At 41.2% G+C, this 26,998-nt stretch overlaps 1 protein-coding gene across 1 annotated transcript in view; it reads right to left on the reverse strand.

The window, feature by feature from the left end:
* The window catches only part of CACNA1S (calcium voltage-gated channel subunit alpha1 S), a 307,567-nt gene that overhangs the window by 42,196 nt on the left and 238,373 nt on the right, over positions 1-26,998 (reverse strand). The window contains exons 24-31 of the mRNA XM_063453212.1: positions 26,467-26,519; positions 26,105-26,251; positions 19,246-19,447; positions 16,000-16,158; positions 14,044-14,154; positions 11,702-11,785; positions 7,365-7,517; positions 7,215-7,280 (exon numbers count right to left, since the gene is read on the reverse strand). Of these exons, the coding sequence (XP_063309282.1) occupies positions 7,215-7,280; positions 7,365-7,517; positions 11,702-11,785; positions 14,044-14,154; positions 16,000-16,158; positions 19,246-19,447; positions 26,105-26,251; positions 26,467-26,519 (975 nt within the window). The remainder of the gene's footprint in view (positions 1-7,214; positions 7,281-7,364; positions 7,518-11,701; positions 11,786-14,043; positions 14,155-15,999; positions 16,159-19,245; positions 19,448-26,104; positions 26,252-26,466; positions 26,520-26,998) is intronic.

Below are 26,998 nucleotides of genomic sequence, written 5' to 3' on the forward strand. Positions count from 1 at the left end.
TTTATTTTTTATTTTTATTTTTTATTTTTAAAAGACATTATTACAACATTGACATACAGTGACACAATTACATGCATTGTTCGTGAGAAGGAGTGCATATATTGACAGTTATTTCATATAGGGAAAAAAAAACTAACTAGAAGGATTATGTAGCACGTGTTTTTAACATTTTCATACATAAATTCAAAGATTCAATGAGGCAAAACAGCCTACCATTTTTTCCATGTGTAATTAGAAGGATATTTGATTTTTAAATTAAGCCCAAGTGACTGGTTACATTTACTTCCAAATCTTTAGCTATCAGTTTGTTTTTTCAGCTACAAAGAAATGAATAGGCCAATCTAGATGCTGTAAACCCATTTCAGAGCTTTTATGTAATTTAAAAAAAATATCCCAAAGTGTCTTGACTTTTTTGCATCATCACCGCCTATGTAAATAAGTACCCTCTGTTGTACAACAATTCCAGCATGTTCTAGAGTGCTTAGGGTATATATTTTATAGGCTGGTTGGATTTAGACACCATTTATATATCAATTTAAAATTCGTTTGTAACAAAGATAAATCATGGATCGCAGAACTTATATTTTGAAATGATTTACCCCATTGAGATTTATCTGTAACAGTTTACAGATATACTTCCCATTTCTTATTAATAGAGGTTTGAGTATTTGGTTATTTCTCCTTGCAAATTTTCAAATATTAAGAGGTAACTTTGTATTTTTTTAACAGTAAATATATCTTCTAATTTATCTATTATAGAACTTTCCCCTTAAGTACTATATTTAAGTAAAAACAATTCTTCACTCTCAGATATTTAAAGATATTAGACTAATCTTAATTTAATTCTTTCAATTGGTCAAAGGTTTTAACATAAATTAATGAAAGAATATCTTTGATTTTTAAAGTTTTTGGTGCTTTCCATTTTTTAGCAAAATATTTTCTACATTTTGTTTTATAATATGTAATGGTAGAACTTCAATTATTTTATTATGTAGACTGAGTCTTTTTTTAATAGAGGTCCAAATAGGAATTAATTCTTTTAAAATCATGTTTTTGGTTTTCAAATTGTTTCTTCCATATTTATTCTTCATTTTATACCATTCTTCCACCTTGGAGGATTCTAGTTGCATCTTAAATATGTAAAAAACAAGGAATATGCTTCATAATAGCATCTGATTATTGGAAACCCACCTCCCTCTGCAAGTTTAGCAGCTAGCATTTGAATATTTATGCTGCTGTTATGTCGTTTTGCTTTCCATACAAAATTTCGAAAGCTAGATTGTAACATCTCGAACCAGGTTGAAGGAATACAGAGTGGTAATATTCAAAACATATATGTCCATTTTGGCAACAAATATGCATTACGGACATTTATCCTACCCCACTAAGATACTTATGCTTTTTTCCATTCTTTTAATATTCTGTTAGAAGGTTTAAGTAAATGAATAGTTAGATTCTATAGTCTTGCTCATCTCACAGGAAATCTTAACTCCAAGACAGTTCAAAGTCCTTTATGGTTTGACTAAAACTGTATTTGTCCTGGATTTGTTTAATTATTTTTTTCTTAATGTTTTTATACTAGATGACTGTTTTCTGTACATTTAATTTAGTTAGAAACCTATCTGTAAATTAATATTTTTTTCATGCATTTTCTCGAGTGCTCAGGATCATTCAGAGTCATTTTTATGTAATTTACATAGAGTGAAATTTATAAATTTTCTTTATCCACAGGAAAGCCTGTCTGGGCGGCGTTCGGACGACCGGGATCTAGCATGCCTGATGTTGAAGTTAGGAGTCACAGTGTGGAATGGATTAGCAGGGTCTGGTGCAGGGTAACCACACGCCCCCTGGTGTTGAGCACCAGCGTTTGTGCGGCCACATACCAGGACCCTGATGCAGCTTCAGTAAAACGAGTACTGGATACCAGAAGCCATCACCAGACTGATCCGCAACTTGGAACAGGATGTGACATTCACTGTAGCGGCTGTGCGTGCTTTCGGCGTTCTCACCCTGCTGCTGCTCGCCTGTCTGCGCTGCAGCATAACTTTGGCCTTCCCGCTAACCGCCTCATATGCGATATGCCTACAATGTGGAACTCCACAATGCACATGCTGGAGAGACTGTGCGAGCAGCAGCAGGCAATAGTGGAATTTCAGCTGCAGCACGCACGGGTCAGTCGCTCGCACCCGACTTTCCCTCCAATTGATCAGCGTTAAAGGATTTCAAGTGGACTCATTACAATTACAGGGCCTCAAAAGAGTCCTGTATTGTTATTTGTCGTCACTACCTTCCCGCATCAGGAGTGGGTCATTTGCGTGCCTGCTTCCTTACTTGCATGTGGTAGCCGTTTCTCAGGCTCCCTCTCCAGAATCGAACCCTGATTCCCCGTTATCCGTGGTCACCATGGTAGGCACAGAAAGTGTCATCGAAAGTTGATATGGATGACATAAGAATGCGTAGTCGCCTTGTCGTTGGGGAGCCCATTGAAAAAGTGCTCTAGCATGACGAGCTGGGTGATCTCCTCTGAGAACTTGGCTTGATGGGAGTTGAGACAGTTCTGGGTGGCCCTTGTGATGCGCATGGGAGTCCTTCTCCCCTTTCCGGGTCTCCCTAAACTTTCGGCGCTATTGCTTGGGGGTGACCGCATACCGGGGCAGGAGGATTTGGGTCCTGATCTGCTCTTCTGGTACAGCCCGGTAAATATCCGCTGCCTTCCCCACTAGTTTGCTGGCCAGGATGGTGACCCAGTCGCTGGGGTCCACGTCTTGGAGTAGGCACTGGCGCTCAAAGATATGTAAAAGGTCATCGATGCCTTCTTCTGCTTCCTTGAAGTCTTTGAAGGCATTGTATGGTAGCTTGTGGGCCAGGGTGTTTGTGCTTCCCGGCACCCTCTGCTCCCTTCTTCCTTCATCTGGGTTCATGGAGGTCGTCCTCTGTCTATTGGCAAGGACATAGGCTTGCACCTCCAAAAAGGTCCTGCTGACAATCTCCTCGGAGTAGGCTCTCGGTAATATGCCAGGTGCCGTTCCACCTCCTTGCGCACTTCCTCCTCATCTCCAGCCCCTGGCTGGGGTTCGATGCCTCACTGCATGCCTGGTTGTCCTCCATGAGCGCAGCAGTCAATTCGGCCTTGTTATGCCCACCAGATGTTATTCCTCTGGCTCCACACAAGTCCTGCAGTGTAGGTCACTTTAGAGCACTGTAGTCCATGGGTCTGTTGGCAGGGACATGGGATCCCGCCGCTTGCCACCAATTGAAGTGGGACCTGGGTAACCGATGGTTATCCCCTTTGATTAGAATAGGTTAGACCCATTTCCCCAGTAACCAGATGGGACACAGTTCCAGGATACAACATTTGACAATATTTATTTGGGTACACAGCTTTGCCTCCTGTTGCCTCCTCCTCCTACTCAGCTTTTTCCTCCTCCTCCTCCTCTACCACCTCCTCATCTGGTCAGCGTAACACCTTCACCACCATCTTCAGCACAGCCAGGGAGAAACGACAGCAGGCTGTTTTCAAACTCATATGTTTGGGGGAAAAAACCCACACCGCGCAGGAGCTGTGGACGGGCATGGAACAACAGACCGATGAGTGGTTGTTGCCATTGAGCCTCAAGCCCAGCCTGGTGGTGTGCGATAATGGGTGAAATCTCATAGCAGCTCAGGGCCTAGCTGGTTTGACACACATCCCTTGCTTGGCGCATGTGCTGAATTTGGTGGTGCAGAAATTCCTGAAAAACTACCCAGATACATCAGAGCTGCTGCATAAAGTGCGGGCCGTCTGTGTGCGCTTTTGCCGTTCTCACCCTGCTGCTGCTCACCTGTCTGTGCTGCAGTGTAACTTCGGCCTTCCCGCTCACCGCCTCATGAGACTGTGCGAGCAGCAGCAGGCAATAGTGGAGTTTCAGATGCAGCACGCATTGGTCAGTCACTCTGCGGAACAGAGTTTTCTTTTTTTATATGTCCCAATATTTTGGGGGCTACCCCAATTAACCCCTTAAGGACAAATGACATGTGTGACATGTCATGATTCCTTTTTATTCCAGAAGTTTGGTCCTTAGGGGTTAAAAAAAAACCAAAAAAAACAAAAACAAATAAAAACCAGTGTTGGCAACCTCCTCCTCCTCCACCACCGATTCCACCTACACCGCCATGGTCACCACCTCCTCAACCTATGGGTCACTTAGTATAAAATGTGTACACAATAGCAGAGGCTTGTGAAGGCCTTTTCTCCATGCATCAGGAGTTGAGCATTTCTCCATGCATCAGGACTGCAAGAAATGCACCGCAGGCCGCAAATGTTTCTTTTTTTATATGTCCCAATATTTTGGGAGCTACCCCAATTTAAAAAAAACAAAAAAACAAACAAAAACAAATAAAAAACAGTGTTGGCTACCTCCTCCTCCTCCACTGCCGCTTCCACCTACACCGCCACGGTCTCCGCCTCCTCAACCTACGGGTCACTTAGTATAAACTATGTACACAATAGCAGAGGCTTGTGAAGGCCTTTTCTCCATGCATCAGGAGTTGAGCTCAGTTTGAAGAATGAAAGAGAATACCCTGCACTCCAACCCTCTCTCAAATGGATAATTTTGGTGATCCTCCTGACAGCCATGCTTTAGATTTTGATTTATGTTCTTCCAAAGCTAAAATCAAAGATTGCTATTTTATGGGTAAGTCTGGTCTTTTGCCATAGCCACTTAGTCACACAAGTAAATTTATTTATTTTTGCATTTTTCACACAAAAACTGTACCTTTACTGATGATATCATCATCATTACAATTTTTAGTGTTCTAAAACACTCATATTTGTGTTTAACAAAGTCTCACGAGTATAACAGTACCCCATATGTACTGGTTTTATGGTGTTTTGGAAAGTTACAAGGTTAAATATAGGGCTTGTAAATTAAATTGGCTGGACTTTCTGCCTGGGTTGTCAGGTAGGTCCCTTGAATTAATAAAATTACTTAATAATGTAAAAATAGTAGATAAATACACATGTCGAATATATATATATATATATATATATATATATATATATATATATATAGGAAAACAAGGGGCTGGCTGCACTCACCTGAACATGTATGTGTATATATATATATATATATATATATCTGTGGTTGGGGCAAAAGCCGTAATGCGAGCATATTAGAAGTAGATATGTATATATCTACTATATGAGACCTATAGTAATATGAAAAAGTCGGTTGTGGTGTGCCTAAACAGACGATGAGGTGGGCCTGTAATAAAAGAGGGCCCATCCTAGATAAAGATATGAGAAAAGGGAGTGGTGGGAGGGGCAAATCGCCAGACTGAAAACGATAATGGGGAGCGGTCTGGTGTCCCTTAAGAAGGGAAACCAAGCCCCTCCCACAACTACAGGCCCAGCCTTACATTAGTGGTCGGGGCAAAAGCCGTAATGAGAGCATATTAGAATATATTACATATACATGTTATGGAAGACTTGGCGAATTTAAGAACAGGTTGATGTATATATCTGGAGCAAGCTCAGGCCTCCATAGTCTCAACATCCCATTAATATATAGTTACATAGTTACATGGCTAAAAAGAGACTTGCGCCCATCAAGTTCAGCCTTCCTCACATATATTTTTGCTGTTGATCCAAAAGAAGGCAAACCTAGTCTGTAGCGCTTCCAATTTTGAAACAAACTAGGAAAAAATTCCTTCATGACCCCAGAATAGCAGTCCGATGTCTCCTTGGATCAAGCAGCTATTACCCCACTAATTAGAAATGATAGCCCTGTATGTTATGTTTTTGCAAGTATTTATCCAATTGCAGTTTAAACATCTGTATAGACTCTGACAAAACCACCTCTCCAGGCAGAGAATTCCATATCCTTATTGCTCTTACTGTAAAAAAACATTTTCTTTGCCTTAGAGGAAATCTCCTATCTTCCAGCCTAAATGTCTGACCTTTTGTCCTATGTATAGCCCTGTTTATGAATAGGTTTCCAGATAATGGTTTGTTCTGACCCCAAATATATTTGTATAATGTTATCATATCCCCTCTCAGACGATGTTTTTCTAAACTAAAAAGATTTACATTTTTTAACCTTTCTTCATAACTAAAATGCTCCATTCCTTTTATCAATTTTGTAGCTCATCTCTGCACTTTTTCTAGTGCCATGATATCTTTCTTTAGAACAGGTGCCCAAAATTGCACAGCATTTTCACGGTGTGGTCTTACCAGCGATTTATAAAGAGGCAAAATTATATTTTCATCCCAAGAATTTATGCCCCTATTTATACATGACAAAACCTTACTGGCCTTAGCAACTGAAGATTGACATTGCATATTGCTACCTAATATGTTGTCTATAACAATTCCCAAATCCTTCTCGTGTGTGGTTATCCCTAATTCACTACCATTTAGGGTGTAAATTGCTTGTGCATTCTTAACTCCAAAGTGCATAACTTTGCATTTCTCTACGTTAAATTTAATTTGCCATTTTAGTGCCCAGTCCCCCAATCTACCGTTAAATACTTTGCTATTATTATTATTACACAAACGTACAATCTGCATCCACTGTGCACACTGCATAAATTTTACACATTCCACATTCACTATGCACACACTTCATCTTTGTGGGCAGACTTAGGATGGGTCCTGTGGCCTGACTCAGAGGCGGTTCTGTGGGCGGATTCGGATAGGGGCCCCGGGGGCCTAAAACTTGAGCTGTGTCAGGGGCCACAACATTTCTGATGGCAGCCCTGCCACTGACACTGCATACAAATATAATTTTATTATTCACAAAATTAAGAATTGTAGCAAGCTAAAATCCAAGTGGCAAAATGAAGGCTGCAAATTAGTTATATTTGAGTGACACTCGGCAGAAACACACCCTGTATTCAAGGTGTGCGGTGTGAGAACTGGTGTGCTGTGGAACACATCATATGTTCAGCAATATTATTTATTGCTGCTCCCAAGTTTGGGGTTGACCCTTAATGTGTCTGTAAGTTTGTATCTGTAAGTTTGTATCTGTAAGTTTGTATCTGTGAACATGTCTGGAAGTGTGTGTCACATTTTCTGATATGCTGCCCTATATGGAAATAAAACTCAGACAGGACAAGGACTAAACTCTTTTTCACAAACACTAAAAGACTACATGTAGGTATAGATACAATATCAATGCAAGCCATCCAACAATAACAATGTAAACCATACTTGCTTTCCACTTTTTCTTACTAACCTGCATTCCAATAACCGCGTAAATAAAGAATAACATAACGATGAGGAGTGCTACATATGGAAGTGCCTGAAGAGAGAAACAAGAATTAATGATGCAGTAAATGATGCAGCCACTTTTTGCTGTGTGCATCTAGCAGAGAAAGGTCGATACCTGGAAAGATTTGATGAAAGTCCAGAGCAGCGTCCTAACTCCTTCTCCGCGGCTAAGTAACTTCACCAAGCGCAAAACACGGAACAGACGGAAAAATGTGATAGAAATCCGTGAAGAATCCTCTGCACCTGGTGTAGCTGGAATACCTGGTGTCTGAAGAGAAAACTGAATGGTAAACACAGGAGGAACTAGAATATGAAAATTAAGTTCTTGCGATGGAATATAAACTCTAGTACCACTAAGGATTGAAAGAGTTAGCAGCTTAAAGTACCACTAAGGAAAAAATTTATTACATGTCTATTGTTGGTATGTTCAAAATAAATCAGATAACTTTGGGGCAGTTTCAATTACACTGTGCCTGTTACAGTATGGGTAAAATCAAGAAGAGGTTAATTCGCTAGGGGAGAGACTGGTTTCACTAGAGGCATCCAAAATGAACATAGCTAGATAGAATTCCCTCACTTAATATGGACAAAACATGAATCATATAAAAACATTATAAGAAGTGCTAACTAGCATATAAGAGTTACAAACTGCAACCGACATTTCTGCACGCAATTGATCAGAACCAATAAAAGTGTATATTTGTGGCATGTAGTCTCATTTCTCAATGCAAAATGCCCTTTTAACAAATATAAAACAGAACATATACAAAATTTAAGTGTGATAAATCGAATATATCGGGGCATTGCGGACTCAATCTCCAATGAGGAGCTGCCTAAGTACCTCCTAGCCCTATGCAACGTTTTGGTGCCTCACTTGGATGACAACGCATGGGCCTTCGACCGCGTGCACCGCTTACCGAGGCCACAACGATTTACTGCGAATACCCCGCATGACACGATAGCCTGCTTTCATTACTTCCACTCCAAAGATCAACTCTCAACACAGCATGGAAGATCCCCTGCTTACCAGAACCATACCAGGGCATTAATGTGTTTGACGACTTATCAGCCACAACTATAATGCGAAGATAAGAATTCATAAATGTCATCAAGATCCTACAAAACCACAGGATACCCTATAGATGGGGTTACCCCACAAAGTTGCTAGTGTGGTACAAAGGCAGCACCGTAACGATCATGGAACCGGAGGTGGGCATCTCCAAACTAAAAGAATGGGGCCTTTTTCAGACGTCTGAACCATCTTCCCCAAGGTGGCCTTTCCCAGTGAAAATTAAACCGGATTGGTGTAAGGCGGAATCCCCGGGGATCTCCAAGGGCCGCGACAACATCAGGGACTGAGCACTTGTAAAGACCATCCACAACTGCACTTGAGTATAGAGTCTTACCTGGTGTTAAGATTTATGTTTATGAAAAGGTTATATGGTTACCATGTATTATTAATGATGGTGGGTACTCCCCCTTCCTAAGGGTTAAGCAAATATTGAGTAGAACTAGCCTCCTCATTGCTTTCTTTCCCTACCCAGTAAAGTTAAACCCAGTTGATATACCCCGCCATTGCAACCCCTTTTTGGGGGTAGGCCCTCCGGTGTGCTGCCACAAGCATAAGATAAGCATCACACGTTTCATGCGCCGGAGGAAGCATAGCTCCCTATTTGTATACCACCCCCTTGCTCAGACACCTAACTGACCATCAACTCACTCTGAGACTAGGGTGCATAGGTGGGTCTACTTATCTATCACAGATAGGAGCACAGTACCTTTTTTTTTTTTACCTACATCTTGTTCCTAACTATGCCTCTCCCACATGCATATTGGATGTGACCAAAGACCCACATGAAGAGATTATTAAAACATTAGAGATACCATAAATTGATTAGAAGTTAGAAGTTAAATATCCCAATCTCTGAAAGGCTAAAACGGTTAGTTACATAGTTACGTTGGCTGAAAAGAAACATGTGTCCATCAAGTTCAGCCTTCCTCACTTTTGTTTTGTGCTGTTGATCCAAAAGAAGGCAAAAAACAAACAAAAAAAACCAGTTTGAAACAATTCCAGTTTTGCAACAACTAGGAAAAAAAATCCCCCTTGACCCCAGAATGGCAGTCAGATGTATCCTTGGATCAAGAAGCTATTACCCTACAGTTGAAAAATTATATATTGAATATTCTGTTATTACATGGTTACATAGTTACATAGCTGAAAAGAGACTTGCGTCCATCAAGTTCAGCCTTCCTCACATATGTTTTTTTTGTTTAAACATCTGTACAGATTCTGATTAAACTACTTCTTCAGGCAGAGAATTCTACACCCTTAAATTTTTTATGATAAAATCCTTTTATTTGCCTTAGACTAAATCGTCTTTATTTTTAAATTCCTGTTTGTGAATAAATTTCCACACAATGGTTGGTATTGTGCCCGGATATATTTGTATAATGTTATCATATCCCCTCTGAGGCACATTTTTCTAGACTAAAGAGGTTTAAATGTGTTAAGCTTTCTTCATAGCTAAAATGTTCCATTCCTTTTATTCATTTTGTAGCCCGCTCCTGCCCTTTTTCTAGAGCCATAATATCCTTCTTTAGAACAGGTACCCAAAATTGAACAGCATATTCAAGATGTGGTCTTACCAGTGGTTTATAAAGAGGCAAAATTATATTCTCATCCTGAGAATAAATGCCCTTTTTCATGCATGACAATACCTTACTGGCCTTAGCCACTGCTAATTGACATTGCACTTTGTTGCATAGTTTGTTGTCTATAACAATTCCCAAGTCCTTTTCGTGTGTTGTTATCCCTTATTCGCTTCCATTAAGCGTATAAGTTTTTTGTGCATTCTTTATGCCGAAGTACATAACTTTTTTCTACATTAAATTCCATCTGCCATTGAGTGCCCAGTCCCCCAGTCTAACTAAATCCGTCTGCAGCAAAGTAATATCTTGCTCACATTGAATTACTTTACAGAGTTTTGTGTCATCTGCAAACACTGAAAAATAACTTTCAATGCTTTTTTCAAGATCATTTATAAACATGTTAAATAGAAGGGGTCCTTGAGGGACACCACTTGCCACCTCTGTCCAGCTTAAATAGTTACCATTAATTACAACTCTTTGTACTTTAATTTTAAGCCAATGTTCTACCCAAGAACAATAATTTTCATCTAGACCGATTTCCTTGAGTTTGAACACTAATGTCTTGTGTGGAACTGTATCAAACCTTGGCAAAATGCAAATAGATCACATCCACTGCAACACCCTACTACTTACTTCATAGTAGAGCGCAATCAAGTTAGTTTGACATGACACGTGCTTCATAAAACTGTGCTGATTTTTACTGATAGCCATGTTCTTCTCAAGGAATTCCTGAATATTATCCCTTAATAACCTTTCAAATACTTTCCCAGCCACAGAAGTTAAGCTCACATGTCTATAATTTCCAGGCAAGGATTTTGAACCCTTTTTGAATGTAGGAATCAAATAATTTGTGAACATCTAGCGAACACCTACAAACATGTGTAAACAATTTTATTGCCTGATATAAAAAATACTAACAAAATTCTGCATCACTTTGTTGCTAAGAACAGAAAAAGTGAACAAACAAGAACAGACGTAAGATGGAAAAAGAAATAATAGTAAAACGTTATTAGAAACGTGAATACAACAGTTATGATGAAAGAGAGGACAATAATGTCAAAATAAGGTAGTCAAAACCTAGAAGCTTAGGTTATCTCAGTCAGTCCCAAGAAACTCCCACCACTATTTTGGCAAAGAAACAGCTGGTCAAGCAGAATACATGACACAGAAAGACAGACATTGATGGACTGCTTGCAGAGCAAGCACATGCAGCTATTTGATATTTACAAGGTTGGGCTTGCAGCCACCACTGAAACAGAACAGCCCACCGCTGGGAGCAAGGACAGTCTGTGAATAGAAAAACATAGCAAAGCTTAACAAACAGAGAGAAAGACTGAGAAAAACAAAGAATCGAGGGAAGTGACAGAAACAAAGAAGGTGATAATAGCTGTTCAATAGAGGTAAGTGAATAACCATAGCTAAAGACAGAAGTAAGAGAGCCATGCCTGCTACACAGAAGTAGAAAGGGTTGAGACAGAACAGTTACCTTTACCTGCTGTTGGAAAAGCGTTCACTGGTGTTGGAGCACACATAACAAGCAGGAATGCAAGCTTTCCCTGTCCAGTACACACAGACTTAAATACCACATAAATGCTAATGATGAATCTCCAAACAAGAGTGCTATAACTAACCATTTAACTTACAAGTGGATATCCATTTGTCATCAATCATTCCCTTTATTTGTGAGACCGTCTTCTACCTTTTAGAGGGATTTGTCCGCAATAAACCTAGTAAACCAGCATGAGGCACCCATTTTTTATCTGTCTATATGATTAGACATAGTTTACAAGCATCATAACTCACATCTATTTCACTTAGGATGACATCAATTATACTGCCGATGACGATAAGGAAATCAAACACATTCCATGGGTCCCCAAAGTAGCCCTACAAAAGAAAAAGAAAAGAAAGTAAATATGGTGGTCATCTCTAAACCTGTAATGTGTCTGGAGGCTTTCCAAGTGTGTCACCGGCACCTTCAATACAGCTGCTGTTAGTGCATCCACTGTGCTGCAAGGAAGTGATTATACTTCACTTCCTCCCTGCTAAATGTCAGAGTCGTAGAGGGGAAACGGAGAGAGAAGGCAAGGGAAGATCAATAAGAAGATCAACCAGCGAATCGTTTAAATTGAATATGCTGGTGTGCCTAACTTGTGAGCTGTGTTGGCCGCCGGGCGCCTCTGTTGTCATGGCACCCTGCATGACCTCACAGCTTGCACACCCCAACGGCTGGCCCTGCTGACACACACTGATGTTACCACTTAGAAATCCCTCAATATTAATACAGACATCAGAGTAAACACCAATAAACTGTGGAAACAGAGCTGATCCCCCCAAATTTATAAAGATTTACTTACTGGATTTGTTGTAAGATTAAATCATGCCTCCTCCTCTCTCTCTCCCATGTGCTGCTCTGTAGGCTAGGAGGAAGTGAAGAGTTTGTGTGTAGTGAAAGCAGTGTGTATTTGTGTATAAGGGATGTATTGTGCGTTTCTGGTTGTGTGTAAGGGATGCATTGCGTGAATCTGTGTTTGTATGCATAAGGGATGCAAGGAGTGTGTCTGTATGTGTGTGCATTGAGTGTGTGTGTAAGAGATGCATTGTGTTTCTGTGTGTATGTAAGAAAAGCAGTGTGTGTGTTTGCATGTGTGTGTAAGGGTTTGCATTGTGTGTTTCTGTGTATGTGCGCAAAGGATGCATTGTCTTTGTGTGTAAGGGTTGCATTGTGTGTATTTAATGGATGCATTGTGTGTTTCTGTGTGTGTAAGGGAAGCATGTTGTGTTTCTGTGTGTGTAGAGATGCATTATGTGTTTCTGTGTATGTATAGGGATGCATTGAGTGTGTGTGTGAGCGTAGTGTGAAAGAGCTCCCTGTCTTGCCCCCTGTCCTATAGAGCTGTCCCTTCTGTCCCTTAGAGCTCTTCCCTGCCCCTTAGTGGTCTCTCCTCTCCCCCACCCTCCCCTAGTGGTCTTTTCTCACACTTACCTACCCTCCCTGTGCTCTTCTCATCCCCCCTCCACCCTCCATGTGTTCTCCTCACCTCCCCCTCCCTGTGTTCTCCTCACCTCCCCCTCCCTGTGTTCTTCTTACCCCCTCTCCTCCCTGTGTCCTCCTCACCTCCCCCTCCCTGTGTTCTCCTCATCTCCCCTTCTCCTCACCCCCCTCCCTGTGTTCTTCTTACCCCCTCTCCTCTCTGTGTCCTCCTCACCTCCCCCTCCCTGTGTTCTCCTCACCACCCACCCACCCTGTGTTCTTCTCAGTCCCCCCTGTTCTCCTCATCTCCCCTTCTCCTCACCCTCACTCTCCCCCTCCTCCTTGTATTCTTCTTACTCCCCCCTTGTTCTTCTTACCCCATTTTTCTTACCCCCCTCCCCTTCTTCTTCTTACCCCCCTTCTTGTTCTTACCCCCCTTCTTCTTCTTACCCCCTCCTTTTGTTACTTCCCCCTCTCCTTCTTTTACTCCCCCCTCCTTCTTTTACCCCCCTCTCCTTCTGTTACTTCCCCCTCTCCTTCTTTTACTCCCCCCTCCTTCTGTTACTACCCCCTCTCCTTCTGTAACTACCCCCTCTCCTTCTGTATCTACCCCCCTCCTTCTGTTACTACTCCCCCTTTCTTCTGTTACTCCCTCCTCCTTCTGTTACTCCCCCTCCTTCTGTTACTCCCCCCTCCTTCTGTTACTCCCCCTCCTTCTGTTACTCCCCCCCTCACCTCCCCTTCTCTGTAGCATGGCCGAGCTCCTCTCCGGTACTCGGTGCCCAGCCGGAGTGATAGGAAGGTGCACACTCAGTGTGCTTTATTTCTTTGTTTTAAAATGGTGGGGGTTGTGCCAGCAACAGATAATCCATCCAAACACAGTGCTTTGATTTTTGGTTAGAGTAACGCTTAGAAGTAAATCTGACCTTGAAAATGAGACCTGCAGGTGTGGGAGCTCTTACACTTCCAGTCTCTGTGCTGGGCAGCAAGTTCATAATATATGTGTGATAATATCTGTGTAAGAGCCGCACGATCAAGGGGGAGAAGAGTGTGAGCAATGTGAAATGGGGGAAACAAAATGCATCCATGCCTTTGCACCTAAAAATACTTGTGCTTCATATTATGGCCCATTCGAATTGTCAGTCCACTCCTGGTATTGCGTAAAACTCACCTTGGCTTTAAATGCTGCTAACTTAAGAAACATTTCCACTGTGAAGATGCCAGTAAATGCTACGTTGAGGATGTCTGACAAGTGGCTGAACTCAGGAGTTTGGCCATAGTGCTAAAAAATAAGGTGAAAATAGAGTAAATACATGGATGTGTGTTTAGGTGTTGAACGTTGCACACTAGATTTAAATTGTAAAGATAATGAAATATATCTATGAAGCAAAAAATGTTTTATCTCAGAGTGCTCAGAGCTGCACACATAAAACTCTCTACAAGATATCAATAACATGATCCAATTTCCCCATAAAGGGACAGTCTTCAGTCAGTCTTATAAAAGGACTGATTTTAATAGAAATCTGCATTTTAATAGCTGGTAGCAGAAGCCAGGGCCAGACTGGAAACTAAAAGCAGCCATGGAAAAAATGCTATACCAGCCCAATAATGCATCTCGCCAGCATAGTGTGCTTATATAGAGGTGGAAAAGATAACTTAAAATTGAGTCTCTCTCTTCCCCCTCTGTCTCTTTCTCACCCTCCCCCGTGTCTCTCTATTACCCCTCTGTCTCTTTGCCCCCCTCCCCCTGTGTCTCTATATTTCTCATCTGTCTCTTTCTCCCACTAACCCTCCCCCTGTGTCTCTCTCTTACCCCTCTGTCTCTTTGTCCTCCCCCTTCCCCTGTGTCTCTCTTTGTCCACCCTCCCCCTGTGTCTGAGGCTGACCTTGTCACTGGAGGACTGAGGGAGGGGGAAGAGCTAACTATCATGCTCCTTCGCGGTTCCCATAATTCCCAGCATGGACACATAAAAGTAATCACTAATCTATGATGTGGCTGTGCTGGGAATTGTAGGAACCGTGAGGGAGCATGGTAGTTAGCTCCGCCCCCTTGTTTAGTCCTCCTGTGCTGACAGCTGTCAGTATCGGTGAGTGTGCCGCCGGACCGGTTAGACAGCCACCCGGCACACTTACTGATACTGACAGCAGTCATACACTACATGAGATGGTGCCGCCGGCCGCAATGTACCCCCTCAGAGTGTGCCACCGACCGGCCATCTGGTGGAACCTACATGCGGCCGCGATATTATTGAGTTGTGCAGCCCTCAGGGGCCGCGGCCCATCAGGAAATCTTCCGGTATCCCGGTGGGCCAGTCCGACCCTGGCAGAAGCACTTGCCCAGCTGTCCATTAGCTGTCTATCCACAAAGTTAACAAAAGTGGCTGGCTGAACTGTGCTAGTGCACTACTGTTTTCCCCATTCCCAATTGACTAGACGGACAGATGCGCCCCCTTTAAAGGATGGGTCTTTTCACTTGAAAGATTGTTCAACCACCTTGATAAGCAGGCCTTATTCCTAAACAGAGCCTGCTATCTTATCCTGTGCACAGAGTCTGTTCTTTTTCCTGCCCACCTTTGTCACGGAAGGTAGGCAGGGAAGATTACAGGTATGCATTCTTTAGAAAACAATTAAAATATGCATAACAAGGTTTCATAAAATAAGATCTACATTATGTAGAATACAGAATTTAAAACTACAGATGAGATTTATTAATGCAAAAATATTCTGGGGCAAAGTGCTAAATCTGTATTCCACCATTTAGCACTTTACACCAAATATATCACCTGTTTGACTTCACCAATGTTTTTGACATTTACAGAGTTATTCATTTGTGAGAATTTAAGTGAATTTAAAATTTAAGGTCAAAATGACTGAACTGGAAAAGTTCTCCTATGAAGTCAGCTATACTTTCAGTTCGGCTACTCTGGACTTCAATTTTAAATTCTCTTTGAAATCTCATATTAGAAAATAACCCTGTCTGACTTTAAATGGGTAATTGTGTCTGTCCTTTAGTCTTCTAGGAGATGCATTACAGTAAGAATCTGTAGAAAATGTTTAAAAGATATGGATGCAGTTATCTATTTTATTTTTTTTATATCCCACAATCCCTTGCCTTGCCAGTATTTACCTGCATGCCAAGACTGATGGTGTTCAGCATGATGAGAAAAAACATCAGGTACTCAAAGTATGAAGAGGTAACTAGGTACCAGACCTTATACTGATACGGATTTTTTGGAATATACCGTCGGAGGGGACGAGCCTTAAGAGCATACTGAACACACTGCCTCTGGAGAGAAAGAGACAACAAGTTGGGAATGACAACTAAGACATCACTTACAGATATAGCTCTATATTATTGGGGCTGGTAAAAACAGAAACATGTTTTTTGCCAATCTTTGTGATAGATTGTTCATATTTATGAAAAATCCTAAAATGAAAAATGAATATATCTATTTTTATTGTTAGTGTCCCTCCATAGTATTGAGTAATGAGTGGTATCTCAAAAACATAAAATATAACATAATAAATAAACCATCAAAACTACATCCAATCAAAAGCAGCAAATGAGTAGTATGATACAAAAACTGAATCTCAAACCTTTCAGCATAATCATTTCTATCCAAGGACAGTAAGAGTGAGCAAAGACCTAATATAAGATGGGGTACATTGACGTTGTGGCAGGCTTATGCAATGTATGATCATATAATGTAACTAAATCCCTATTATTTTTGCCTAGATTAGGTGTTTATAAAAAAAAAAAAAAAATCTTTCAACATTGAAGTTGCTGTTTAGTGGATAGGTGAGTGCGCTGGATCTTGTGTATTGTATAATTTGGCCCTAATGATATAAACTATTAACACTTGGATAGAAAATGACTACCTTCAAATATGAGTAAGAGCAGATTAAATGAGAACACTGCAGAGTAAAGTGTATAGTTAAAATGACAATCTCTGATAACAGCATCACAAGTAGAAGTGTTCAATCATGCAGAACTATTTGGAAGAAAAATAAAACTACTGGAACAGTTTTTAATGAGCTGGCTCCAGAGATAGAAGAGCGGGTGTAGGACCGCAACCCATCCACCATCACAGAGGTGGTGAGGCGGGCAGATGAATAGCTAGATGCCCCTGGCATCAAAGACTCCCTCCAGGACCGATTGCACAACCTTCAGCACCCCACCACCACGCTACCAACAGCAAAGTAGTGTGCAGTGCCATCTGTGCAAAAAGATGGGACACATGCAAAGGGACTATCCCCAGAACCGGGACCGGGCACAATGTATCCGTTCCGGGCCCACTTCAACTATTACCACACTAAGAGAAAGGTTAAAAAAATTTAATCTGTTTAGATTGGAAAAACAGCACCTGAGAGGGGATATGATAACTTTATACAAATATATTCGGGGCCAGTACAAACCATTATCTGGAAATCTATTCATAAACAGGGCAAGGCAAGGACTAAGGCAAGGAAAAGGTTTTTCTACAGTAAGAGCAATAAGGATATGGAATTCTCTTTGCCTGAAGAGGTGGTTTTGTCAGAGTCACTACAGATGTTTAAACTGCAATTGGATAAATACTTACAAAAACATAACATACAGGGATATAATTTCTAATTAGTGGGGTAATAGCTGCTTGATCCAAGGAGACATCTGACTGCTATTTTGGGGTCAAGAAGGAATTTTTTCCTAGTTTTTGGCAAAATTGGAAGCGCTTAAGACTATTTTTTTTGCCTTCTTTTGGATCAACAGCAACAACATATGTGAGGAAGGCTGAACTTGATGGACGCAAGTCTCTTTTCAGCTATGTAACTATGTAACTATATGTAACTAAGGCCCCCACACGTTATGACGCTCCAGGACCACCTGAGGAGAACCGGGAAGTCCTGCATGAAGCAGACACTGGTTCAAGCAGAGGCGGAAAACAGACAGCACCACCGAAAGACCGTGCACCTACCAGGCAAGATGGTCCAAAGGCTCTGAGACACGGGAGCCACCCTCATCCTAGTCAAGCGGCACTTGATTACGGAAATTCTGTGGCAGTTAGGGTAGTAGGGGGAGGTGTTTATCAGTTGCCCACTGCCTGGGTACATTTACATTTTTGAGTGGGGTCTGGAATGGTGGAGGTTGGGCTGATGCAGAAGCTGCCTGTGGCATTATTGTGGAACGATCTGGGAAAGCTCACTTACGCTTTTGAGCCCCATCCGGAGGAACTATATCCGGTAGTCACACCATATAGCTCACACCCATAAGAGACCCTTCCCCACCCCTAGAGTGTTTCCCCTAGGATGCCCTCACTGAGTTTGGGAAAGAGGTAGCCACTGACCCATCGCTACAAGTATACACGGACCAGGTCACCACCAGTCAGGCTGTGTTAGAGGGAGAGAGGTGTATGTGGGATAAGGGACTTCTCTACTGAGAGTCAGAGAAGGTAAGTGGCTGGGTCAGAACCGATCCCCACCAGGCAGCTAGTGGTACCTCAGAAGTACAGGCAGGAACTGTCAATAGCTATCGACATTCCGCTATCCGGGCATTTAGGGGTTAACCGAACATCGGCTGACCCAGAATTTCTTTTGGCCAGGAATCTTTCTTTCTTTTGGCCAAACCTGCAATACTTGCCAGAGAGTAGGTAAGAGGGAAGATCTTAGCAAGGCCAAACTCCACCCTCTCCCCATTATTGGTGGGCCAGGGACCGTAGCTTTCTGCCATAATTTCTGCTCTTTTAGAAGGCATCATGGACCATGAGGAAAAGAGGCAAAACTTTGCCAGCATGGCAGTTGAATATGTGGTGACTTGCCAGCTCTTGTTAGAAAGCCACCACTTACAAAAAATACATATGGGACCAATATAAATCTATATAACTAATGACACAGATGAGGGTACATCTTCTGAACAGTGAGCAGCCATTGGCTGTTCAATTATTAATACCCCTGGGCAAGGGAAAGAGGCATAAAAAACACTTTATCTACCTTATAATATCAGGAAGTATTATTTTACTGAGAGGGTAGTGGATGTATGGAATAGCCTTCCAGCTGAAGTGGTAGAGTTTAACACAGTAAAGGAGTTTAAGCATGCGTGGGATAGGCATAAGGCTATCCTAACTATAAGATAAGGTCAGAGACTAATAAAAGTATTTAGAAAATTGGGCAGACTAGATGGGCCGAATGGTTCTTATCTGCCGTCACATTCTATGTTTCTATGTTTATGTTTCTATGGTTCTACCAATGCCCCATAATGGAGGCAAATATGTATAGCAATTTTGCTACAACAATGCACATTTGAAATCGAATACTGTTTCATTTTAATCTAACAATGCATATACTACGACAACGTAATAGATGCATAATTGTTATCATCATTTGTTTGGCAGAGACTTACCTGATTTTTGTCTAATTCACAGTTTTTATACTCCTGCTCACCCTGCTCCTGGAAAGTTACGATGACAAACCCAACAAAGATGTTCATCATGAAGAAGGCAATAAGGATGATGTAAACGATGAAGAAGACAGCAATCTCAATTCGGTAATTGTAGATTGGCCCCATGTCTTCTGAATGTGAGTCTATTGCTCTATAAAGCAAGCTGTAAGTAAACAGATAGGTTAATTTCATGCATACCATTATATAAAAAAGTTGTGTTTTAATATGAAGCCATTTATTATCACATAGTTGTTTGGATCATTTTTAAATCATAATGATAACAGAAAATCATCCAAATGGTCCTGATCAAAAGTTTACATACCCTTGAATGTTTGGCCTTGTTACAAACACACAAAGTGACACACATAGGTTAAAATGGCAATTAAAGGTAAATTCATGCCTGACAACACGTTGACACATCTCACAGCTCCAGGCACACTGTCATTTTGAGTGGTGATACCAAAATAGAGCTTTATGGTCACAACCATAAGCGCTATGTTTGAAGAGGGGTCGACAAGGCCTATAGTGAAAAGAATACCATCCCCACTGTGAGGCATGATGGTGGCTCACTGATGTTTTGGGGTGTGAGGGGGAACGGGTGAGCTCTAAATGCCCAGGAAATCTTGTGAAAATTGATGGCAAGATGAATGCAGCATGTTATCAGAAAATATTGGCAGACATTTTGCATTATTCTGCATGGGACGCTCTTGGACTTTCCAGCATAACAATGACCCTAAGCACAAGGCCAAGTTGACCCTCTAGTGGTTACAGCGGAAAAAGGTGAAGGTTCTGGAGTGACCATCACAGTCTCCTAACTTTAATATCATCGAGCCACTCTGGGGAGATCTCAAACGTGCACTTCATGCAAGACGACCAAAGATTTTGCATGACCTGGAGGCATTTTGTCAAGACGAATGGGCAGATTTACAACCTGCAAGAATTAGTGGCCTCATAGACAACTATTACAAAAGATTGCACGCTGTCATTGATGCTCAAGGGGGCAATACACAGTAATTAGAACTAAGGGTATGCAGACTTTTGAACAGGGGTTATTTCATTTTTTTCTTTGTTGCCATGTTTTGTTTAATCATTATGCCATTCTGTTATAACCTACAGTTGAATATGAATGCCATAAAGAAATAAAAGAAATGTGTTTTGCCAACTCACTCATCGTTTCCTTAAAAATTGTACATATATTAGCAATTCTCCAAGGGTATGCAAGCTTTTGAGGATAACTGTGTAAGACTTGCTCTTTAACCTAGGTAAGTTCCTGTGCACTGTGAATTCTTATACTCAATGAACATTTTTACAAACATATGGAAAATGTCTTGTGAAAACTGTAAAAAAAAAACTAAATAAAAGTAGAGCAGAGACAGTTCTAGTGCAAATCCAATTTGTACATTGTGACGTTACATAGTTACTAGTGTAAGAAGCTAATAGGGAATAGTGGAGTATGAATGTCAGCCCTTAACTTGTATACTATACAATTAAATGTTTGTGTAATATGTTGAGTAAGATGATATTAGTGTATATGTATTGGTGTAATGTATTGGTGAAGATTAGAATGCACAAATACTAATAATGCACTGAGCAGAGATGTTGTATGGAAGATAGCCTACTTTAGTTATTTGCTGTGTACTGTAAGTGTGAGTACAAACTTTCAGGAATTCAAAGTGAATTTCAAATTTTAAACCAAAATAGTTAAACCACAAACAGGTTATGGCTACATTAATAGGATTAGGTATTAATGTTATTCTATGCAGTTATTCTGACATAATTGTAACCTAATGATTGATGAACCATTTTCCCATTCATATAAATGTATGGGGTAAAAAAACAAAAACTCTCCTATTCGGAGAACTGTGCTAGTCTCAGTATAAGATTAAAATGACATCCACAAAAAAAAAATATTGCAGAAATGTTTTTCATCATCTGAGCCCTTTCTAACCATATCTAAACCTAGAAATAAAGAGAATATTTTATACTATAATCATTCACTACACATGAACAACCTGCATTGCGGTTATTACACTAACCCTTTCCCTGCTGCAGCACAGATTAGCAAAGAAATTACGTGGTGTGCCGACATTGAAGTATAGGAGGGTCCAGACGATCATCATGCAGCACCAGATATACCACGGCATGTCGGGGGGTGTGCCAAAAGTGATTTTTGGCACCATTTCGACATATTTAAAACAGCACTGTCATGGCCGAATCCCGTTTTTATTTTTATCCCCACTCCAGCCTCCACTACATCTAACCGACCCCTTAGTCACCCCCAAATGCCCCAAAGCCCCCCAGATTACCTATTTTTTATTCTTTATTTTCTGCCCCGATCTATACTCAGGGCGCCGCCATCTTTGTGTGGGTAGATCTGCCCACACTAGACAGACTGAGATTTCCACACATGCCCAGGGAAACACCTGAAAATGCGAACTGGAATTTCATCTATTCATTCATTCGTCAGAAAGACGAATGAATGAATGGATATTTCAGACAAACAAACAAACACTGAGTATCAGTGTTCGTTTGTTCGTTCAGTTTATTACAAGGAGGGAGCTACCGGCGCGCAGCTCCCTCCTTGTAATTTGTAAAGAAAGAAGCGGCGGGGTGCTGTGCTCCCCACCGTTTCCTAAGCCCCCCAGGCCCCCCCTCACTCTATGGGGGTCAATATGACCCCCATACTAGCATAAGGGAGATTAAAATGTCCACTAAATAGTGAGCAGCCTGTGGCTGCTCACTGTAAAAAAACAAAACAAACAAAAACTACTAAATAACCCTAAATAACAATAAGGGGGACCTACTGTCCTCCCCCCACCGGCCCCCACCCCTAGGCAGCAAGATAAATCCCCCCCATCAAAGGTGACTAGTGGTCCCCAAGCCCCTAGTTACCCAGCCCCCCCACCCCAAAAAAAAAGTAACCCTCTACCTACCCCTCTCACCCTAAAAAATTGTGAGGGGGGAATAAAATAACTAACCAGTAAAGAAAAATTAAACTTACCATTTCACGTCTTCTTTTTTCTAAAATCTTCATTTTTCAGCCCCAAAAAAGGCCAAATAAAAAAACCATACCCGTCGAACTTAAAATAAAATAAAAAACCTGAGCGCAAAAAAAACCAGACAAAAAAACGAGCGCAAAAAAGAAAATCCTTCTTCACCCATGGAGGGCTTATAAAGCCTTCCCCTGCCTTGCAATTAGGCTAAGAACACTCTGATTGGCTGGCTTAAGCCAATCAGAGTGCTCTTTGTCATTTTATACTGCGTGGGAAAATTCCAAAGAACTTTCCGACGCTGTTTAAAATGACACAGAGCACTCTGATTGGGTGGCTTGAAATCCATCCAATCAGAGTGCTTTGTGTCATTTACACAGCGTGGGAAAAGCTCTTTGGAATTTTCCCACGCTTTGTAATTTGACTCATAACACTCTGATTGGTGGGCTTAGAATCTAACCAAACAGAGTGCTCTTTGTCATTTTACACAGCGTGAGAAAATTCCAAAGAACTTTCCCACGCTGTGTAAAATGACACAAAGCACTCTGATTGGATGGATTTCAAGCCACCCAATCAGAGTGCTCTTTGTCATTTTACACAGCGTGGGAAAGTCCTTTGGAATTTTCCCACGCTGTGTAAAATGACAAAGAGCACTCTGCTTGGCTTAACCAGACAATCAGAGTGTTCTTAGCCTACTTGCAGGGTGGGGCAAGGCTTTAAAAGCCTTCCCCCGCCCTGCAGAGCTCAGTCTGCGCGGAGCCCTCCATGGGTGAAGATGGATTATTTTTTTTGCGCTTGTTTTTTTCTTTTTCGGCAGTTTTTTTTTTTTGCGCTCAGGTTTTTTATTTTATTTTAAGTTCGACGGGTATGATGGTTTTTTATTTGGCCTTTTTTGGGGCTGAAAAATTAAGATTTTAGAAAAAAGAAGACGGCAAATGGTAAGTTTAATTTTTCTTTACAGGTTAGTTGTTTTATTCCCCCTCACTATTTTTTAGGGTGAGGGGGGTAGGTAGGGGGTTACTTTTTTTTTGGGTGGGGGGGTGGGTGACTAGGGACCCCTAGTCACCTTTGATGGGACAGTAGTTCCCCCCCTCATTATCTTATCAAGGGTGGGGGCCGGGGGGGAGGACAGTAGGTCCCCCCATTGTAATTTATGGCCCCCACCCACCGCCCAGGGCTGGGGAGGACAGTAGGTCCCCCCCCTCATTATCTTTACAGCCCCCACCCACGGCTCAAGGGTGGGGCCCGGGGGGGGAGGACAGTAGGTCCCCCCCATTGTAATTTACCCACCGCTCAAAGGTGGGGACCAGGGGGGAGGACAGTAGGTTCCCTCTCCCAATTGTAATTTATGGCCCCCACCCACCGCTCAAGGGTGGGGGCTGGGGGGGGAGGACAGTAGGTCCCCCCCATTGTAATTTATGGCCCCCACCCACCGCGCAGGGGTGGGGGCCGGGGGGAAAACAGTAGGTCTCCCCCCGATTGACCATTATGGCCCCCACCCACCGCTCAGGGGTGGGGGCCAATAGGTTTTTTCTTATTTTTTACAGTGAGCAGCCACAGCAGCTTACTAGGCATGCCCCTACTCACAGTATAGCGAGTAGGGGCAGATCATTTACTAATACTAAGTAATCTTTACTTAGTATTAGTAAATGTGGCTGAAAGACCAATTTAGGTCTTTCAGCCTTTTAGTAGATAGCTCCCTGATACCGTGGGAATTAGGGAGTTATCTACTAAGCGGCTGCAAGGTGCAGCCTCGGCAATGAATTCCGATCCGAACAAAGTGCTGAATTGAGTTCTAAAACAAACGAACATAATGTTCTCATTGAGTTAGAACGCAATTCGGCAGTTTCGTCTAAAATAACAGGAAGCATCGTGAGATCACAGAGGAAAGGTAAGAATTATGGGAAAATTGCTCTGACCAGCGGAAATTAAGCACACTTTGCTCCTCCGCTGGTCAAAGCTGGTCAAGCTCCATAAGGCAAAGAGTCCCTACATTGTCTTATGATTTTAAAGAAAACTAAAGAAGACAGGAAGAAAAGAAGAACAGATCCTTAGAGAGTGTGAGAAGAGGAAGAGATTGAGGAAAGGTAAGTTCGGCATGACAGTGCCGCTTTAAAATGTGACATCACATGAAAGGAATCTATGCACCTGAGGAAAGCTTCCCAAAGCCGAAATGCATTGTGCTGTGTCCAACAGAGACTGTTTTTTATCTGCCGCACCAAGCTGAATAAAATACTGTTTTGTTTTATTGAATACATTTGTGATTTTTATTCTAATTTGGTACCTGTTGTTCCCTTGTCATTCTGGGAGGATTAAATACTGGAAGTGAAAGTACCAGAACATCTCATCCAACCCAAGCTATCATACTTGAGCCAGTGATACACAGGCTCAGGAAAATGTGAGTGGGATACTGCATAAGTTATATTCCATTTATTGATTGTTACAGACTATATTGCCTGATTGTGAGCTTTTTTTTCTTTCATTTTATCTTTTAGAACATCCACATTTTTGGGTATAATTTATTTATTTATTTTTCTCTTACACTTATTCACCTATGTATTCATGTTGAAGGGGATTTGTATTACTTTTTAGTTTGCTGTCCACTATTGTGTGTTTTTTATTTGTGTTTATTTTGTAAAATTCACTGTGGATTTTTAGCAACACTGACATAGCACCCGGCTGTATCACACGTTTTGAATCTTGTTTGTAGAGATCAGCAAAGTGTCACTTGCTACAGCTGCACTGAACCACATTGGTGTCCCTGCATTGTCTTGTACGTAAAGAGCCTACCAGACAGGCTGTCACACCCCTGATTACATACATACCAATGATGGGATGTTTGGTATGGAGTGTTGGTGCACTTGTTCTCTATGGGGAAGCAGGAGAGCTGTGCACATACGTTTTCTTGACACCTTGATTAAGTTTGTGTACATGGGACTTTGGAAAATTGAACTCTAATCCCAGCATTTCTTTCCTGCAACCTACTACAATGTTAAATAACTTATTATAGTAAAGTAACCCCTTGTTCCCAAACCAATTTATTCCATGCTGCTGCTTTGAGAATTGGTCTGACAATGGATGGTCTTACAATAAAATAATAAAAATTAAGATAAAAATATAATAAATCCTCTACCACTTGCCACCATTTCAGGCCCTGGCCTAGTCGACTTTTGTGGAGAAAATGTTGCTAAGTCCATGCCTTAGCAGCACAACTACATGAAGTACTACCAGATTTAGCTATATCTTGTAAAGCACAAGATGAGAATAAAGGTTAGGGCTATATTTAGGGGTATATGGTCATAATTATTTTCTGCTTCAAAACAACATCTTCCTAATTGTAGTCATCAAAACAGTTAAGTTTTAAGTTAAGTGTCTTAAATTGTGGCTCACTCTACTTAACACATCATGAGACATTCCTTCCCTGGAAGAAGAGAGCAAAAATAATTCTAGTTTCATGTTCTGGAGAGGTTGGGGGGAGGCATTGCATTGTTTTTATAGCAAATGTTATCTTGACTCAATGTCTCCATCCAAACACTAGACCACTAGCAACTCAGCTGCTTACATCTAAGCGATGTATTACAATATTTGCTTATTTATTTCTTTAAAAATGCTTAATATTTAATTGGCATATCATCAGCATGGTTTGCATTGCTGTAAACATCCAGTTTCAGCATTAGAGTCCTTGTTATCATGGCTCCTCTTTAATGGATTAGTCCCACCACTTCCACATCCCCAACATATAAACACTTCTCTCAATAAATCTCAGTTTTACCCTCTATTTGAAAGTTTATTTTATTAAACAGGGTTTCACCAATTATATTTGTACTTACTCAGGCCAGCCCTCAAAGGTAGAAATTGTAAAAAGTGACATCATTCCAGAAAGAACATTATCAAAATGGAATTCATTATGCATCCACGCTCTTTCTCTGAGTTGGAGTTGGGTTGGGTCTCCATCTTTTGCCACTATAAAATAACCTCTAAAAAGAAAAAAAAATAGTCAAAACTAAACTCACATAAAAAAATTAATCAGAGGAGATAAGGGCATAAGGGAAATAAGGATAAATAAAATTAAATAGAAGCAAACAGAACAAATAAATTAAGCTAACAATTAGAATCCCAATAAAGGGGATTCCATGTGCAATGAAATTCAGATGGAGAATTGTGAGATGGGGCTATACCATACAGAACTTACTTGCATTCCTCTTCTGTCATCTTTGTGGTGTCAGTGCAGCTGTAGAACTTGCCCTACAATTAAATACAAAACAACAGTAATGGATATAAAAGGTTCTACTGGCTACAGAGTATAGTGTGTTATTGCACCAGTAAAGTTACCCAGGCCACTTTACCTCCAAGAGGCTTAGGTTCAATGGTGATTTAGTTTTAACCCTGCATAGTAAACATTGCAGTTCTTTTTAGAAATGGCCATGTTTACATTGCAAGGCTAAATCCATCTCTAGTGGTTGTCATACTTGGTCACATGGTGTGGAGGAAGCCGCCATAGAAAAGTATTGTTTTAATGTTTTTCCATCAAAAGCTGGGATACGTGCACGGAATGTGCATCATGTGCCCAAATGCTCCTACTAATTTACATTTTAACTGGTCTTTTTTTGATAAGTGTTTGTAGAAAGAAATTTTTTTTTTTTTAATTTTGAGTGTTCAGTCCAGTGTGTGTTTTGCAAATGTGTGAGCACTGTGAAGTGCTTTGTGTACTGTGTTCAATGTGG

This window comes from Pelobates fuscus, chromosome 1, assembly GCF_036172605.1.
Source record: "Pelobates fuscus isolate aPelFus1 chromosome 1, aPelFus1.pri, whole genome shotgun sequence".
Classification (NCBI taxonomy): Eukaryota; Metazoa; Chordata; class Amphibia; order Anura; family Pelobatidae; genus Pelobates; species Pelobates fuscus.